Below are 16,507 nucleotides of genomic sequence, written 5' to 3'. Positions count from 1 at the left end.
CGTAACAAATTGCAGTAGTGAAATACCACATTCTGGAGATTTTTTATAATTGTTTTCACACATTGTCATAATTATAAAATATCATAATAATCTTTATGATCTTCTATTTTAACCTGAATGTAATTTTCTCTTTTCTCTCTCTCTCTCTGTCTACAGATGCTCTCAACACAAGGATCAGGCAGGTAATCTGCACTACACTAAAGGTTCTGCAGCACCTGGTTGTATCAGCAGAGATGGTAGGTGAGGCACTGGTTCCATACTACAGACAGATCCTCCCCATCCTGAACATCTTCAAGAATATGAACAGTAAGCAGCCTACCTCTGGTGTATGTCCGTTTCCTATAGTATGTGAGAATATTAGAGCCTAAACTAAACGATCCCGGACTATTCTTTTTTTATATATATATATATATATATATATTCTTGGTTTTTACATGTTTCACTGATTTAGTGTCTCACTGATCTGTTCACATAGAAAAACACTGACAATTAACATTGATTTAACATTTATTATTGTGGCTCTTGTCTTGATGAGGATCAGCACTGCTCTTTCAGATTTCAAGCTTTCGGCTCTGATCTTTAAATTTGATCATCGCCACTGCTCTGAGTCTGTATTATTGAACATTCAGCATCCGCAAGTGCTTTGCGCCATCTTTCTACAAGCCAATACAAGATTCTATACTCATCTGATGCCTGAATTTCCATTGATTGGGCTGTTATACTTGCATTTCTCTTTGTCATCTGACGTCTGTTACCCTTTAAGCATCATCCAGCGGACTGACGTGAGTATTCGTCATTGTATGCTGGTGTCGGGCCCATTCACGGTTCCATTCACCGTCTTTGTCAGGCAGACTATTGGCCTGGCAGACATATTCAGACGTGAGGACAAGCATTGTGGATCAATCACCTCATCACAGGCTTAATCAGCGGGAACGCTGCCACCTCACTCCTCTGATCAATATCCAGTTTGAATCTTTTGTCTTTTTAATTCCGTTACATTATCTGCTAATGTTTTGTTTGAGAATAGGAAGGAAAGCTTTTGGAAAAGAGAAAGCTTTTCTCATTAGCTCGAGGCTCTATGCTAATCTCCTCTGTGAATTAGCAGTAGGTAAAGTCTCTTAAGTGTTTAATGCCTGGTTTACAGGCCCACATCGGGACTGGTTAGCTCCAGACAGCTCTGTCTTTGTCTGATTGTTGTCTTTGGCTGTCAGACAGTACAAGACATTGTGCATTTTGTCAACTTGAGACAAGAGCAACAGCTGTTTTAGTCTGGAGTTTTAAAAACTCTGGTTCTGTAGTGTAAATAAGTAGTTTGAGTGCTTGAATAAAAGAGAGCTGTTTGGAGATGTGTGGTTAAAAAAGTATCTGCTTTTCTTTGATGTATTCCTCTGGAAGGAGTTGAAGTTCATGAATTATCCAGACCAGCTAAACTGGATTGCATTCAGAGTATGTTACAGGCCAGGACTGTACCATTTTTGCACAGTTTGCATTTAAAGCAAAATTCTAAGTGGTACCTAAATTGTAGTTATCTGAAGATAAATAATTTTTACTAAAATACATAGATCTGCAGATTAGTAAAATGAAGGCCTTCAGTTTGATATTTTGATGAAATGTTGTTTATTACACATTTTAAAGATTATATTGTTCAATTCAGTCATACACTGTTACAATTAGGCATGTGACAGTATCTAATTTTCACGTCACGATAATTGCTGAAGCCTTTATTGTGGTATGTGGTATTATCGTGGCATTGAATTACATTACAAAAATGGGTTGAACGATAAACAAACTTTATTTTCTATACCAAATTGGCCATTTAAATTAACAGATGAACAGATAAATTAACAAAGAACTTTTTAAAAACTCTGAACATTAAAAAACACTATAGACATAGTTACTGTTTACAAACAAACACTCCGCCCTGCACTTCCAGGCTCTTTTGGTTGCCCAGAAAAGAACTACTGTCTATGGGCTCTTCAATCAAATTACACTGAAACTGCCCAAAAAGTGCTGTTTGTGGGGTTGAAACACCCCATTTCCCACAGATTATTGGAGATTATGGAATCTTTAAATTCTCACCAGATTGTTGCATCAGGAAATACTTATATCAATAATAATATTTCACTGGTCACCGTCATTGATATCGCATATGCTCTATTAGACACAATTGACCGCAACAGCTGTTGGTGGATGTTAACTTTTTTTTACGAAGAAATTGCACAAACTCCGATCGCAGCTGGCTGTCACAGTGAAATCGGAAAGAGTAGATCAACTTTTCTTTCTTCAAAATCTATATACATTGCCCAAATTTCGAAACACTGTACCCAGTGGCCAAAGCGGTAAGTGTTGTATGGCATATGGGCATCTGTGAGCTCCATTTATGTCCAGGAGACGTCGCCAAAAGCAAGAAGCAAGTTGTTATCAGCTTTTCAGGACATTATACAATAAAGAGAAAAGCATATATTTATATATTCTATCCCCCAACCCAAACTCAAACCTTACCTTAACCATTGGTGAAGTAAAAATTGATGATAGAGGGAAAAGTGAAACCTTATGCTGCTCGTCATGCAATATTCAAACGTGGTTACTGCCAGGCTTTGAACCCTAGTCTCCCACTCAGCTGATGCAACACACTGCCAATCACACCAGATGGAAACGTAAACACATTGAAACCACTGCAAACATGCCTGATAAGTACGCTTCATGTGCGTCGGCATACAGTTGCCGATCCTTAGGTTCCGAAACTATCAGACACATTATGCCAACTTCACGTGTGATCATGTTGTTTTAATTTCTTAAGTGCTGTCGCTGTGACAGATATGTGGTCAAATATTATCTAACAATGATCTTATATGACCAAGACCACCATATACAATATAATGAGTGGAATGGGACCCGTATGCACCACCGCAGTGCATGGACCACTGTTTGTGAAAGGATAAGTGAATACAAAGGATGTCATACTCGGGACCTTGGTAGCTCAGCGAGTACTGACATTGACTACCACCCCTGGAGTCACGAGTTTGAATCCAGGGTGTGCTCAGTGACTCCAGCCAGGTCTCCTAAGCAACCAAATTGGCCCGGTTTATTAGTGGTTCTAGCTCTCAATGGGGTGTGTGGTAAGTTGTGCATGGATCGCAGAGAATAGCATGAGCCTCCACATGCTGAGAGTCTCTGTGATGCACAGCAAGCCACATGATAAGATTTGCAGATTGACTATCTCAGAAGCGGAGGCAAGTGAGACTTGTCCTCCACCACCCAGATTGAGGTGAGTAACCGCACCACCACAAGGACCTAGTAAGCAGTGGGAATTGGGCACTCCATATTGGGGAGAAAAGGGGATAAAATTAAATAAAAAAATGTTATAAATGATACATTTTTTCCAAAGTGACTTACAGTGCACTTATTACAGGGACAATCACCCCGGAGCAACCTGGAGTCAAGTGTCTTACTCAATGACACAATGGTGGTGGCCATGGGATCAAACCAGCGATGTTTTATTAACAGTTATGTGCTTTAGCCCACTACGCCACCACTCCCAACTTTTTTTGTTATCTTAGTTGTCCGTTAGCTAGTTGTCTCTAAGAGCAGTGGTTCTTAACCGTTTTGACTCCAAGGCCCCCTGCTGTCCAAGACAATATTTGAAGGCCCCCTCGCTCAAAACTAGACGTGTCTTATTAAAATAATTAATCATGGATAATTTGTGTTTCTAGAAGTTTCAGAATTTTGGGCATACATCTTTAAGTATTTTTAGCATTTGAATTAAGTTGGATTTGTCTTAATTATTTTAATATTTCTTATTTTAAATCCATTTTAAGTCACCTTGAGGCCCCCTTGGAAGTGTGCTGAGGCCCCATTGTGGGTCCCATCCCCCTGGTTGAGAACCACTGTATTAGAGTATTGTCTCTCAGTTATCAAAAACAGTAAAAAAGAGCAGAACTGTCACAACTGACCTTTTATCTCACTGAATTGCACTGTATTATTGTCCTGCAGATGAGCGAACATGTTGGAGGTGTTCGTGTTTCATTGCCAAATGTTTTACACAGAGGTGCAAAAATCATATATGCAATGTATGCAGCTGTATGGATGTATGGGCTTACTGAAAAGAGCACAATCGGGAACCCACTCTCAACAGTTATAAGGGTTGTGAGAGTTGGAGTCGCATACATACTTGAAAATGGGTAGTTGTGCCCCTGGTTTTACACAAAAAGAAACCATCTTCAACCAACAGTCCCTCTGCATTTTTTTGGAACCCAAAATACTTCCACACTTCAGACTTAACCCTTTTAGAAGGCCGATAAAGGGTAAGCTGCATTCCTCCTCTATCCATGATATAAACGGACACGTGATCGCCAGAGAGAGAGAGAGCGACACGAGTGACCAGTGACTGGCGTGTCGTATTAAATGTTTATTGTGAAGCTGAAGAGTTTATATATTGAAATGTATAGTTTTGTGAAGCTGAAGACTCAGAGAAGATTATGTTAACAAAATTTGTGTCATATGTTTATTTAATTGGAGAGGACTGCACAGACATAAAAAGGCAAATAAATAAAGAGCCTTACTGGACCGCATAACAGCTCCCTGTCTCGTCTTTTCCACAGTGCATGTTAATTATTACCGAATTACCGAATACGTCACATGGCTTGTTACAATTGCCCCACAGCCTTACAACCATGATAAAATCTTGTACATCTTGAATAGCAATAAGCGGCAGTGTCAGCAAATGTCATTCATGTTAAACTTCTAATAGAAGAGCATTAAACTTTTTTTTAAATAATAATTGAATAATAACATTTATATCTCAAAATCACAATTTGAAATAAACACACTTCTTTTTCTCAGAGAGATAAGTGTCATTACACTGGCTTATTTATGATTGATGAAATTTAGTTATTTAATGTTACATTTGCCCCTTGTTACAATAACAGATCCAGAACATTGCCCATTTGTATGTTGTTTTCATGCCCTGTGGCCATGTGTCCAGAGGGAAATTGTGTCCACATAGTGGTCTTTTGTTCCCCAGGATGCAGCTGTTGGCACAGTGGTGATGTATGTGTGTGTGTTCTCCTTCTTTCTGTACTTCTCAGATCTTAAATTTTCTCACAAGGTCACATCTGTCTAGCACTCAACACTTTTGTGTGAAAACACTTTGTAGTGTTGTTATGATTTTTAACTTGTTTATTATAAGTATTATAATTAACAAGTTATAATAAGTATTATAAGTTATCACTTAGGCTAGAAGCATGGCTGAAGAAGGTATGCAGCCAACCTTTTATCCACCTTCTAAAAGTCAGAAGTTTGAAAGTATCGTCCTTTTTTAAGCTTAAAAGTATCAATACAAAGCAATTTAGTCAAAAGAGCAGTGAGGATATCCTGCTAAATATCTCCTTTTTGTTTTCCATGGTTAATAAATGATGACAGCATTTTAGTTTTGGGTGAAGTATTCCTTTAAAATAAAATTATTGGTAAATTTGTTCTAGGCAGATGTTGAACTCTTTGACTCAGGAGAAGTTACACATGGAGCACAGTCTGTGTGCATTTTTCCTAATGTTATTTTTGTCTGTTTAAATAATCAAGAGTCTGGAAGTTTTAACTGCTCATACCTCTTTCAAAATGTAATACTGATGTTTTGCCACATGGCTTTTCACTTTCTAAGACATTTTTTTGTGTCAATTGAGCTTCAGCTAAACTTATTCCTGCTTGTGTGTGTGCACATGTGTGAGTGCATATGTTTGTAGTGTTGTTGTACCTGAAAGAGAACTACTGAATATGCCAGAATTGTAAATGTGTGAATGTGTTTGTGGTTGTTTGTGTCTGTTTTTAAACCCCAGATGCCGTTTACACAGTTCTGTTTTTTTCCGGCTGGGATGTGTCCTATTGTTAATCAAATATGGTGACGTCTCTTATGAGGGAAAGATCTGCTTCATCATGCAGTAGATTAAACACACACACACACACAAATAGCAGTAACTTCATTTCCTGCTTGCTTGCTCTTGACCAGTCCACACTCCTCGAGGAAAACACACTCCCTGCTTAGCAGGAAGCTTTCTGACAAATGTGTGTGAACAAATGTCCCACTAATGATGCTTAACGACCCCGAGCTGTTCTGTTGTTAGCCTTTTCTACACTCCTGTGCTTTGCGTGTGTGTGTACATGTGTGTCTTCTTTATTGGCCTGCATTATCTTTGTGCTGTTGGTCTGCTTTGCACATTAATCTGCAACAGACCTGCTGTGATACACTTACTTTGGTTCTATGAATCTTCCTGCTGGGAATGCATGTACAAATACTTCAGAAACATCTATACCCAGGATCGGTGCTGACATGCCCTGAAGAGTTCTGAGGTCCATGGCCAGACTGTCTTGGTTGGTGGCCTGGCTTTGTTTGCTGTACCTAAATAACCTTGTGCTTGAATGACAGAGGCTCTAATAATGTTGCAGGGACTTAATCACATGCAACCAATAGTACTTTATAGCTTCGCACCTCCTCTTAGCAGCCACCTCCTCCCACTGTGAAACTGGATCTGGAAAAGTGATAGAAAAGCCAGGTTGACAGTAACACAAGGGGTGATGGACTTTGCATTAAATTACATATTTGTATACAAATGCACACACAAGTAGATATATGCTGTTCATAATTGTGTGTGAGGAGGTCAGGAGATACCTGCATTTGTATAACTTGAGTCTGAAGGAATATAAATAAATCTTTATGTGTCTAAACTCCTGAGGAGAAATAGTGCAGTATCTCCTAGCAGACGTAGCGTACATACGTCAACTGCCTGTGTATGTGCGCACAGTAAAATTAATTATAATTTGACAGGTTTGCGTTTGACTGTACGCAGACGCTAAGCGTTCAATCTTTGAGCTTTATTGGTAGATAGAAGCGTATTCAACTGTCGGATTGACCCATACATTGATTGGATTGATTGATTGATTGATTGATTGATTGATTGATTGATTGATTGATTGATTGATTGATTGATTGATTTGAACATTCCATCAGTTTAAGTCTATTGTATTTTCACTATAATTCATCCATTGGGCAAATCATCCATTGGGCGAAAACTGTACTTCCGATCAGTAAAATAAGAGATAACACAGCATTTCAGAAAAGTCTGAAGGTCTGTGCCAAGTTTGGTACATGTAGCTTGAAAGCTCTTGGAGGAAGTCCAAACCTTTGGTCTTTGTTTATGGATTTTGAATAAGCCCTAATCAGCTAAAATGTAGAACAGTATGTTAGCTTCTTTAAGGCATTGCAAATGAGCAAAAATATGCTAATTTCAGGCACAGATTGTGTGTGGTCCTGGTGATTGACAGTGTTGTTGCTTAAATTCATGGGGCCTGTAACAAAATTGCATGGCTGCACCACAGAGGACTTTAGCACGAACCCCCAACCACACTAACATTGTCTTTAACTTTGAAGACGGTCCCATAAAATATATTCCGTGTGTCCAACAGGCCTGCTACTCTCTGCTCAGACATAGATCCAATTAGACAATTTTGACCCTGTGTGTATGATTAGGGCCAGAGCTAGCAAATGATGTGCCCACTGAAAGAATATTAATGTGGGCGCCCAGCACCCACATCCCATATTCCCTATGAAGAATACAATGCAACCAAAAATGTATATAGCCCAAAATCAATGTAAACAGAAATATAAAAAGAATATATTTTTGAACAGTGAAAATTACTCTAAAAAAGCTTAATACAAAAGCCTTGATTATCACATGACAGCAGAAAAAACATTTAATACTCCCAAATTTGTCTACAGCCATGAAAAAATAAAGACTTTTTAACTTAATATGAGTGCCTTGGTTATTCTGTTTCTAATTTGAACCCTTGGCCATAGAGCACCTTAGGTTAACACCCCACTTTTGTAGCACTATTTACTGTTGGATATTATTTAAAATATTATTTTAAAACAATTGCACATTTTTCTGATTGTTAAGTTGCAAAATCTATAATTAAAATGAGTTATGCATATGTTTCAGAATATTTTACATCCATAACAAGGCTACCTCATTACACCTGGGCTGAATCAAAATTCAAATGCTGGGCTTTTATGCTGACCAAGTCACTTATAATGTCTTTGATGTCCAAATGTACTAGACAGTTCTGTATTTATGTATACTTGTTACATAATAGCTGATCATCAACCATCCTAAGAATTCATCACATTAATACCAAAATGTTGATACTAAAAGTAATAGCCTACATTATTGTGCACTCTTTTACTTAAAAGATCATTTTTATATAAAGATTTAATCAAAACAATGATTGGTGGTATTCACTGGTTGGGGTGGGACTTTCCAGTTTTTCACAGAGGTAATTTATATTAAGCAGGTGCAAACCATCAGGACTAAATCATTTTTAAGGTAGGGGAAGGGAGATGGGTGACATTGATTTGGAGACTTGTTTCATTAATATTGCATTTTTTGTGTTTTACTTTAACTCTGAGGCATGCAAGCTGTCTCTATATGATAATTTAGTCATAGTGTAAGGGCCTACAGCATAACTACTGTAGTTTTTATGGGCCCCTATACTTGTCACCACATTTCACGCCAATAACGATGGCTCTGTGTATGATTGTGTTTGTGCGTATATGCATACATTAGAGAGCGTCTGCTCATCTTGGTATCGTATCTAGTACTAGGACAAATTCTTGAGCAATTTCGAAAAAACTTCTGTTTATCACTGCTGAAATGAGACCCTCTTCTCTTGTAAAAAAGTATATTCAAGAGAACACATGCCCAAACACAATTCAATGCAAAATAAGTTTTACACCCCATTCCCAGTGGACATATCATATTCCTGTCTATGTAGGATGACCAAATTTCTGCTTGTGGAAAATGGGACAGCCCCTCTCAGCAAAAATGAAACTGACGTATCCTTACCTAGGCGCAGATCAATGCAATGTAGAGTAGTATTTGTAACTGTTGTCACCTTGTACTTTTCACTGGCAGCAATTTTTATAAGTGTGCGCATGTCTTTCAAGAGTTTATTGTAAAATGCAGAGTAGTCCAGTCCAAAATTAAGATAAAACGAAAAGCATTGCCTTCATGACTTTTACACTGAGTCGAGATGTATGTCCATGTTGCGTTCATTAATGAGAACACAAGCTCCACAGATGCAGATGTCCCAGGCAGGCATAAATACAATTCCATGACCTTGGCTAAGACTCCGAAGTCTTGCTCTCCAGCTCACGAAAACCGTCCATCTCTCAGACACGGCTGTCTTGATTATGTTCCAATCAGTGATGCGACGAGTGACAATGTTTTTTGTACAAGTCTACTCATCAAAGAGCATGATTTCGTCAATCAAACTGAGAGTGGGGATTCTGGAGTAGAAGTGTTCAAGGCTGCTCTGAATGACTTTCCACATTGGGATGTCTCTCAGTAGGGCCCACTGATGTTTTTCTGTGTTCTCCAATGAGCGGCTCCAATTTTGGAGGTTATCCACCAATGCTGAATAAAAGTTTCTCATTGCACAAAAGAAATCATCTGCTCACATGTCACCAGCTTCAACCAGGGCTTTCAACTGTTTTTTAATGTCAGAGTGCATGAATGATTCCTCCATCCTGGCCTGCAAGACTTTTCTCAGGTCATGAATGTGCAAATTTATGGCCATGCACAACAGAATGATAAGCAAAAAATCCTTAATTGCATGCACCTTGTCAGATTCGTAACTTTGCTTCACAAAAAAATCATTAACACTTGATGTGGCACACTTACTTGAAGCAGCATCCACATGCTTTTTGGTATGAACATGCTGTGCGATGTCGGTTCGGTCTCCATGGGTGATGGAAAAGCGAGCTCCACAAATCTCACACCTCATTTACTAAAGTCTGTCTGTGACTCTGTAAGGGGGTTAAAGTGAAAGGAGGCAAGAAACGGCTCAACATAAATAATATTTAATTAACTAAAAAGACACACAAACACCCACAGTGTAGCTGCCCGTAATTCTCTCTCTCTCTCTAACTGTCTTCACCGACCGCCTTTACCCCTCACAAGCCCCTCAGGCTGATTGGGGACCGAGCGTGCGTCGTTCCATCCCGGCCCCGCCCTCCTCCACTCTACAGACTCCTTTTTTTTAAATGTAAACTCTTTAGAAAAGATCCTCATTAAATGTACATGCACGCTTCCTTGATATTTTCCCAGCTACAATTTCATCTGTGTGCTCTTTTAAACTGACTTTTCAATCAGTTCACTAAATGGACATCTATTGATAAAGGATTGTGATTGGATATTTTAATCCAATCATGTACTTCAAATAAATTGGTGTGGTCTTATTGGTTTTACAAGCCGTATCCTTGGCTAGCTTTGATTATAACACTCACGTGACTGAGAAAGATGCATAGGCGATAGATACATTTTAAGAGAGGGAAAAATGGGACAAGACACAATTTTGCTGGATAAGTCAGGACACTAGAAAAGTGCTTGAATATGGGACTGTCCCAGGAAAAACAGGACCTCTGTCCTCCCAATGTCTATGTCACATGTCTTTCTCTCATGAGGGATTTGACCCTATCTGGCCTCATGCAGGACTCTTACAGCAGTGATGAATTCACTATCTCAGCAACTGCTACATTCTGAGACAAGAGAGGAGCTCTGGCAACCCCACCCTCATATGTCTGCCTCTCTGTGCTCCTCCGCCCCAACTCAGCATGCTTCATAGCCACTGCATAGTGATGCTGCTTTAACACAGACATCAATTTATATATATGCTTATGCATAGAAGCATACGCTGTGGATTTACTTGATGGCTGCAGATATATTTATTGCCTGCTCTGCTCCAAGCTCTGAGCCAGTCAAATCTGAGATGAACCCCTTAGGCTTCCTGCTGAGAGGTGGCTCCAATTTAAAGGTCAACTGATAACGGTCCATACTCATTAATACCCCAAAACATTCTCCCACATGTGTGTCTCTCCATATGTCTGTCTATCGCTCACATACACTGTATTTCTACCTTTATTTTTCTCTCTCTCTCCTCCGTCCTTTATTTTCAGTCTCTGGCCCTCCTGAATTTAATTATGATGTATTTTTCTTATTATCTCTCTCTCTCACGCTCTGTTTTCCATCTCTTTTGTAAGACTGTCTATAAAACCCTGAAGCATGGGGTGATCTTCACAGAAGAACAAAGGATCTGTATAGGTCAAACTAGAGGTCATTGTAACCTTGAGAGTGTGTTTTTGGCATACAACTCTAGTAAATGTGTTTTAATATGCAGAAATTCAGAATGTGAGATTGTAATTGCAGACCCAACTGAAAATCTGTATTTATGACAATTACACACACAGCAGGAGAGTGTGAGCAGTTGTGTGCCTGACCTTATTTACTTCGATAAATGTGTGTGCTAACAGTTCTCTTCAGGTTAGCTTTAATCCCACAGCAGTGTGTCATGTCCCTCATAAACAAACAAACCTTCTGTTTCTCTTTATCTCTTCCCCTCTCTCTCTCTTCCAGTATATCATTTTGAGAAGTCCTTGTTTCTCACTCTGAAGAGTGCAGTAAGATTTGAGAAAGTCATTGTCTCTCGGTTCTTTGAATTTTCTCGGTTCTCAGTAACTGCATTCTGTTACAGTTTTTTGTGGCATTAAATAAAACATAATCATAATACTGATACATTTTGTACAAATTTTAACAGGTTTGATCCAGTACCTGTGTTGAACTTGCGAGTTCAGTCCGATTTGTAAACAAATTATTCAGACCAGTTTTGTGAACTGGTTAAACCAGTAAACCAGTAGAATTAATTGAAAGATCAGTCTCAAAAGAACATTTTGTTCATAAAATGAATATGGTCCAGTAAATTTCATCATTTGTGTTCCACGGAAGTAAGAAACTCAAAACAGGTTTAATTTGACATGAGGATAAGCAAATGACAGAATTTTCATTTTTGGGTGAACTATTCCTTTATGGTTGCATTACTAGAGCTCCCCGGAGTATTGCGTCTCCTGAAAGTAAAAGTCCTCAGACTCAGATAAAATGAAACAGAGAGGAGGAGGAGGAGAAGGAAAGAGAGCGAGAGAGAGAGCGAGAGAGAGAGAGAGAGTTGGCACCTTATTTTCATTCTATCTTATCATTATTATTTGTCTTGTCATAATCTGTTTTGTGTATTGATGTTTTGGCAGTATTGTATGTAAACACAATCATGCCAATAAAGTACTTTTAAATTGAATTGAATTGAGAGAGAGCGAAATAGAGAGAGAGAGAGAGAGTAAGAATGAATCATATTTATCACAGTGATGTATAAAAATCATTCCATGAAGGAGAGAGTGACTGAATGGCAACAGCTTAGGTAACCACTTATTTTCAAAACAGTAAAACAGTGAATCTTTCACCTGTGTCCCCAGAGTAGCTAATCACACCATCACACACTTCTGAGAAAAAGCGAGAGAGCGCAGACACCTGACCAGACCAACCTCCATATGTGGTGAGAAGTAAAACCATCTGCTTTTAAAGGGCAAATATTCCACACCTGAACCAACTCAAAATGTGTGTGTGTGTGTGTGTGTGTGTGTGTGTGTGTGTGTGTGTGTGTGTGTGTGTGTGTGTGTGTGTGTGTGTGCCGCGCGCATTTATCAAACAAACAAATACCTATTTGATTGCTGTATTTACTTGAAAAGCATGAAAATACTATTTACAGATTAAATTATTTCCTTTATCCTTTCTTTATAGTTATAATAGGAGGCAGCATATGCACATCAGAGAGTAACAAACACAGACTCACGTATATACAGTAATACTGAGTCATACACAACCAAAGAGAAACACATACTGTATATACAGTAACAAACACACTTTGTGATGGATGACCGCCTGTTCCTGTACTAAGCTAGTGAATTCATTGGTCACCACTGACAACGCCATCTGTACCTATACTATCACACACAAATACACACACTCAATCACACAAACCACACATACAGATGAACATACACACATTCTGACACACACACACACATACACACACACACACACTGCATTTTGTGTGAAGACGTTCTTAAATCTGTGCAGCTTATGTCCATTTCCATGTTTGTGTGTGTGTATGTGTGTGTGTGTGTGTGCCTGCCCTTAATTCAGTGTTAGCCCTTCAGTAGACTGCTTCCTCATTCCCACCTGAGACCCAGTCACACACACGTGTTGATCCAGTACCTGTGTTGAACTTGCGAGTTCTGTCCGATTTGTAAACAAATTATTCAGACCAGTTTTGTGAACTGGTTAAACCAGTAAACCAGTAGAATTAATTGAAAGATCAGTCTCAAAAGAACATTTTGTTCATAAAATGAATATGGTTACATATTTTCCTCACACTATGCTATTTTATGGCTTCAGTACTCTTGAAATATAGTGCATGAGTCGAATGGGCTACTTTATGATACTTTTAAGGTGCTTTTGTTTTTTGTTTGAAGCTTGAATCCTCCGTTTATTGTGGAATTTCCAGTAAATGTCATCATTTGTGTTCCACGGAAGTAAGAAACTCAAAACAGGTTTAATTTGACATGAGGATAAGCAAATGACAGAATTTTCATTTTTGGGTGAACTATTCCTTTATGGTTGCATTACTAGAGCTCCCCTGAGTATTGCGTCTCCTGAAAGTAAAAGTCCTCAGACTCAGATAAAATGAAACAGAGAGGAGGAGGAGGAGGAGGAGGAGAAGGAAAGAGAGAGTGAGTGAGTGAGTGAGTGAGTGAGAGAGAGAGAGAGAGAGAGAGAGAGAGAGAGAGAGAGAGAGAGAAATATGTTTAGTAAGAATGAATCATATTTATCACAGTGATGTATAAAAATCATTCCATGAAGGAGAGAATGACTGAATGGCAACAGCTTAGGTAACCACTTATTTTCAAAACAGTAAAACAGTGAATCTTTCACCTGTGTCCCCAGAGTAGCTAATCACACCATCACACACTTCTGAGAAAAAGCGAGAGAGCGCAGACACCTGACCAGACCAACCTCCATATGTGGTGAGAAGTAAAACCATCTGCTTTTAAAGGGCAAATATTCCACACCTGAACCAACTCAAAATGTGTGTGTGTGTGTGTGTGTGTGTGTGTGTGTGTGTGTGTGTGTGTGTGTGTGTGTGAGCGTGTATTTATCACTTTGTGGGGACCAAATGTCCCCATAAGGATAGTAAAACCCGAAATTTTTGACCTTGTGGGGACATTTTGTTGGTACCCATGAGGAAAACAGCTTATAAATCATACTAAATTATGTTTTTTGAAAATGTAAAAATGCAGAAAGTTTTCTGTGAGGGTTAGGTTTAGGGGTAGGGTTAGGTTTAGGGGATAGAATATAAAGTTTGTACAGTATAAAAACCATTATGTCTATGGAAAGTCCCCATAAAACATGGAAACACAACATGTGTGTGTGTGTGTGTGTGTGTGTGTGTGTGTGTGTGTGTGTGTGTGTGTGTGTGCGTGCGTGCGCGAGCGCGCGCGCTTGTGTGCGTCAGTCTGTTTGTCTGTCTGGCTCATACTTACCTATTAAATGAATCAAGAATTGTTAAATAAATCTATCTTAGACTAACTTACTAAGTTAAAACTTAATACTGAATACTAATTTATTTATAAAAATGGACAGATCAGTATGGGTTTTTCATTGTGGGTCTCCCCAATCTTGAATATTTTGTTAGATTATTGATCTCTTTATTTCAACTGCCATGTAGTTGATTCGATTTTTTTGTTTTTTTTACTTAATGCTGGGCAATTTGTAGCAGTATTTACTAATGATATATATTTGTTTTTCTTTTAAAAGCATTTAAATGAAGCTCACAAAATCCTTCAAAGGGCATTTTTTCAATAATGTACTTAAAAATGTGTAAGTTATCAAACAAACAAACAAACAAACAAATACCTATTTGATTGCTGTATTTACTTGAAAAGCATGAAAATACTATTTTCAGATTAAATTATTTCCTTTATCCTTTTTTTATAGTTATAATAGGAGGCAGCATATGCACATCAGAGTAACAAACACAGACTCACGTATATACAGTAATACTGAGTCATACACAACCAGAGAGAAACACATACTGTATATACAGTAACAAACACACTTTGTGATGGATGACCGCCTGTTCCTGTACTAAGCTAGTGAAGTCATCGGTCACCACTGACAACGCCATCTGTACCTATACTATCACACACAAATACACACACTCAATCACACAAACCACACATACAGATGAACATACACACATTCTGACACACACACACACGCACGCACACACACACACACGCACGCGCACACACACGCACACACACACACACACACACACACACACACTATATTTTGTGTGAAGAAGTTCTTAAATCTGTGCAGCTTATGTCCATTTCCATGTGTGTGTGTGCCCGCCCTTAATTCAGTGTTAGCCCTTCAGTTGACTGCTTCCTCATTCCCACCTGAGACCCAGTCACACACACATATCCCTGGCTCTATTTCAATGCAAATAGCATCTCATGCACAGGGTTGAGGTCTCTAGATTAGATTGGTGAGTTTTCCGTCTAGGTGTACTATGCACCAGGGACTCCGTTAATCGGCTGGATTGACTTCTTCATGCTGTGGATTCTTTTTCTACCTTGTTGTTATATAGAGTTGAGTAGAGTTTGGTTTAATACACTGCAGTACTCCTGCCAGGGGTGCCTGAGAGCATGACCCTCACTGAGAGCTGAGTAATTGACTAAATGAATTGTGCCCATTGATAGCACTGTTTATTTGCACATGCTGCCTGCAATCTTCAAGCATAATTTACATGGAAAGGAGGCAGTGCTTTTGTTTTTTATTTTTTTTTTTGCTGGTAAATATGCTACCACCCAAAGAGGATCATCTTCTCTCTTTCTTTCCTTGCATTTGTCCCACTTCGTGACAGTCTGCATATATATTCAAATTGTTTTACTCCCTTCCTGATGCAACCCTCAGTGGCTAGGGACTCTCACTCACACACACGCAGGGCAATTTAGAGTCTCCAATTCACTTGACCTGCATGTTTTTTGGACTTGTGGGGGATACCAGAGCACCCAAAGGAAACCCACACAAACACAAGCAAACTCCACACAGAAAGGCCCTAGTTGAGCCAGGACTCAAACCTAGGACATTCTTGCTATGAGGCGACAGTGCTAACCCCTGAGCCACCGTGCTGGGCTATTTCAGTTCAGTTAGTGCCTGGTTAAAGTGGATTGCGGGTGCTTGGTAAATAAGATGCACATTTTTGTGCTGAAATATAACACACATCACAATAAGTGGTGCAGTTTTTCAGTGAATTTGCCCCTCTCTGTTTTAAAGTACTGCAATTTTCCTCATTCCCACAGATTACAGCCAATTAATCCCTCACCTGTGTTCATTCCCACAGGAGTTAGTCCTGACCTAAATACATCAAGATGAGGAGCTTTTAATCTGTGTGTGTGATAAGGACAGTCTTCAGAAGGCTTGTGCATGAGTGTGCTTTGATGACTAGGCCTCTGGTGAAGCCATTAAGTCTTATCTGATATTAGGATGGATCCTTAATCTGTCACACA

General features: G+C 39.0%; 1 protein-coding gene across 1 annotated transcript in view; it reads left to right on the top strand.

The window, feature by feature from the left end:
- pacrg (PARK2 co-regulated) overlaps positions 1 to 16,507 on the top strand; it is a 166,735-nt gene that overhangs the window by 112,965 nt on the left and 37,263 nt on the right. The window contains exon 4 of the mRNA XM_052145400.1: positions 157 to 306. Within this exon, the coding sequence (XP_052001360.1) occupies positions 157 to 306 (150 nt within the window). The remainder of the gene's footprint in view (positions 1 to 156; positions 307 to 16,507) is intronic.

The sequence above is a fragment of the Xyrauchen texanus genome, chromosome 16, assembly GCF_025860055.1.
Source record: "Xyrauchen texanus isolate HMW12.3.18 chromosome 16, RBS_HiC_50CHRs, whole genome shotgun sequence".
Classification (NCBI taxonomy): domain Eukaryota; kingdom Metazoa; phylum Chordata; class Actinopteri; order Cypriniformes; family Catostomidae; genus Xyrauchen; species Xyrauchen texanus.
This window is presented reverse-complemented; position numbering and strand designations above follow the sequence as displayed.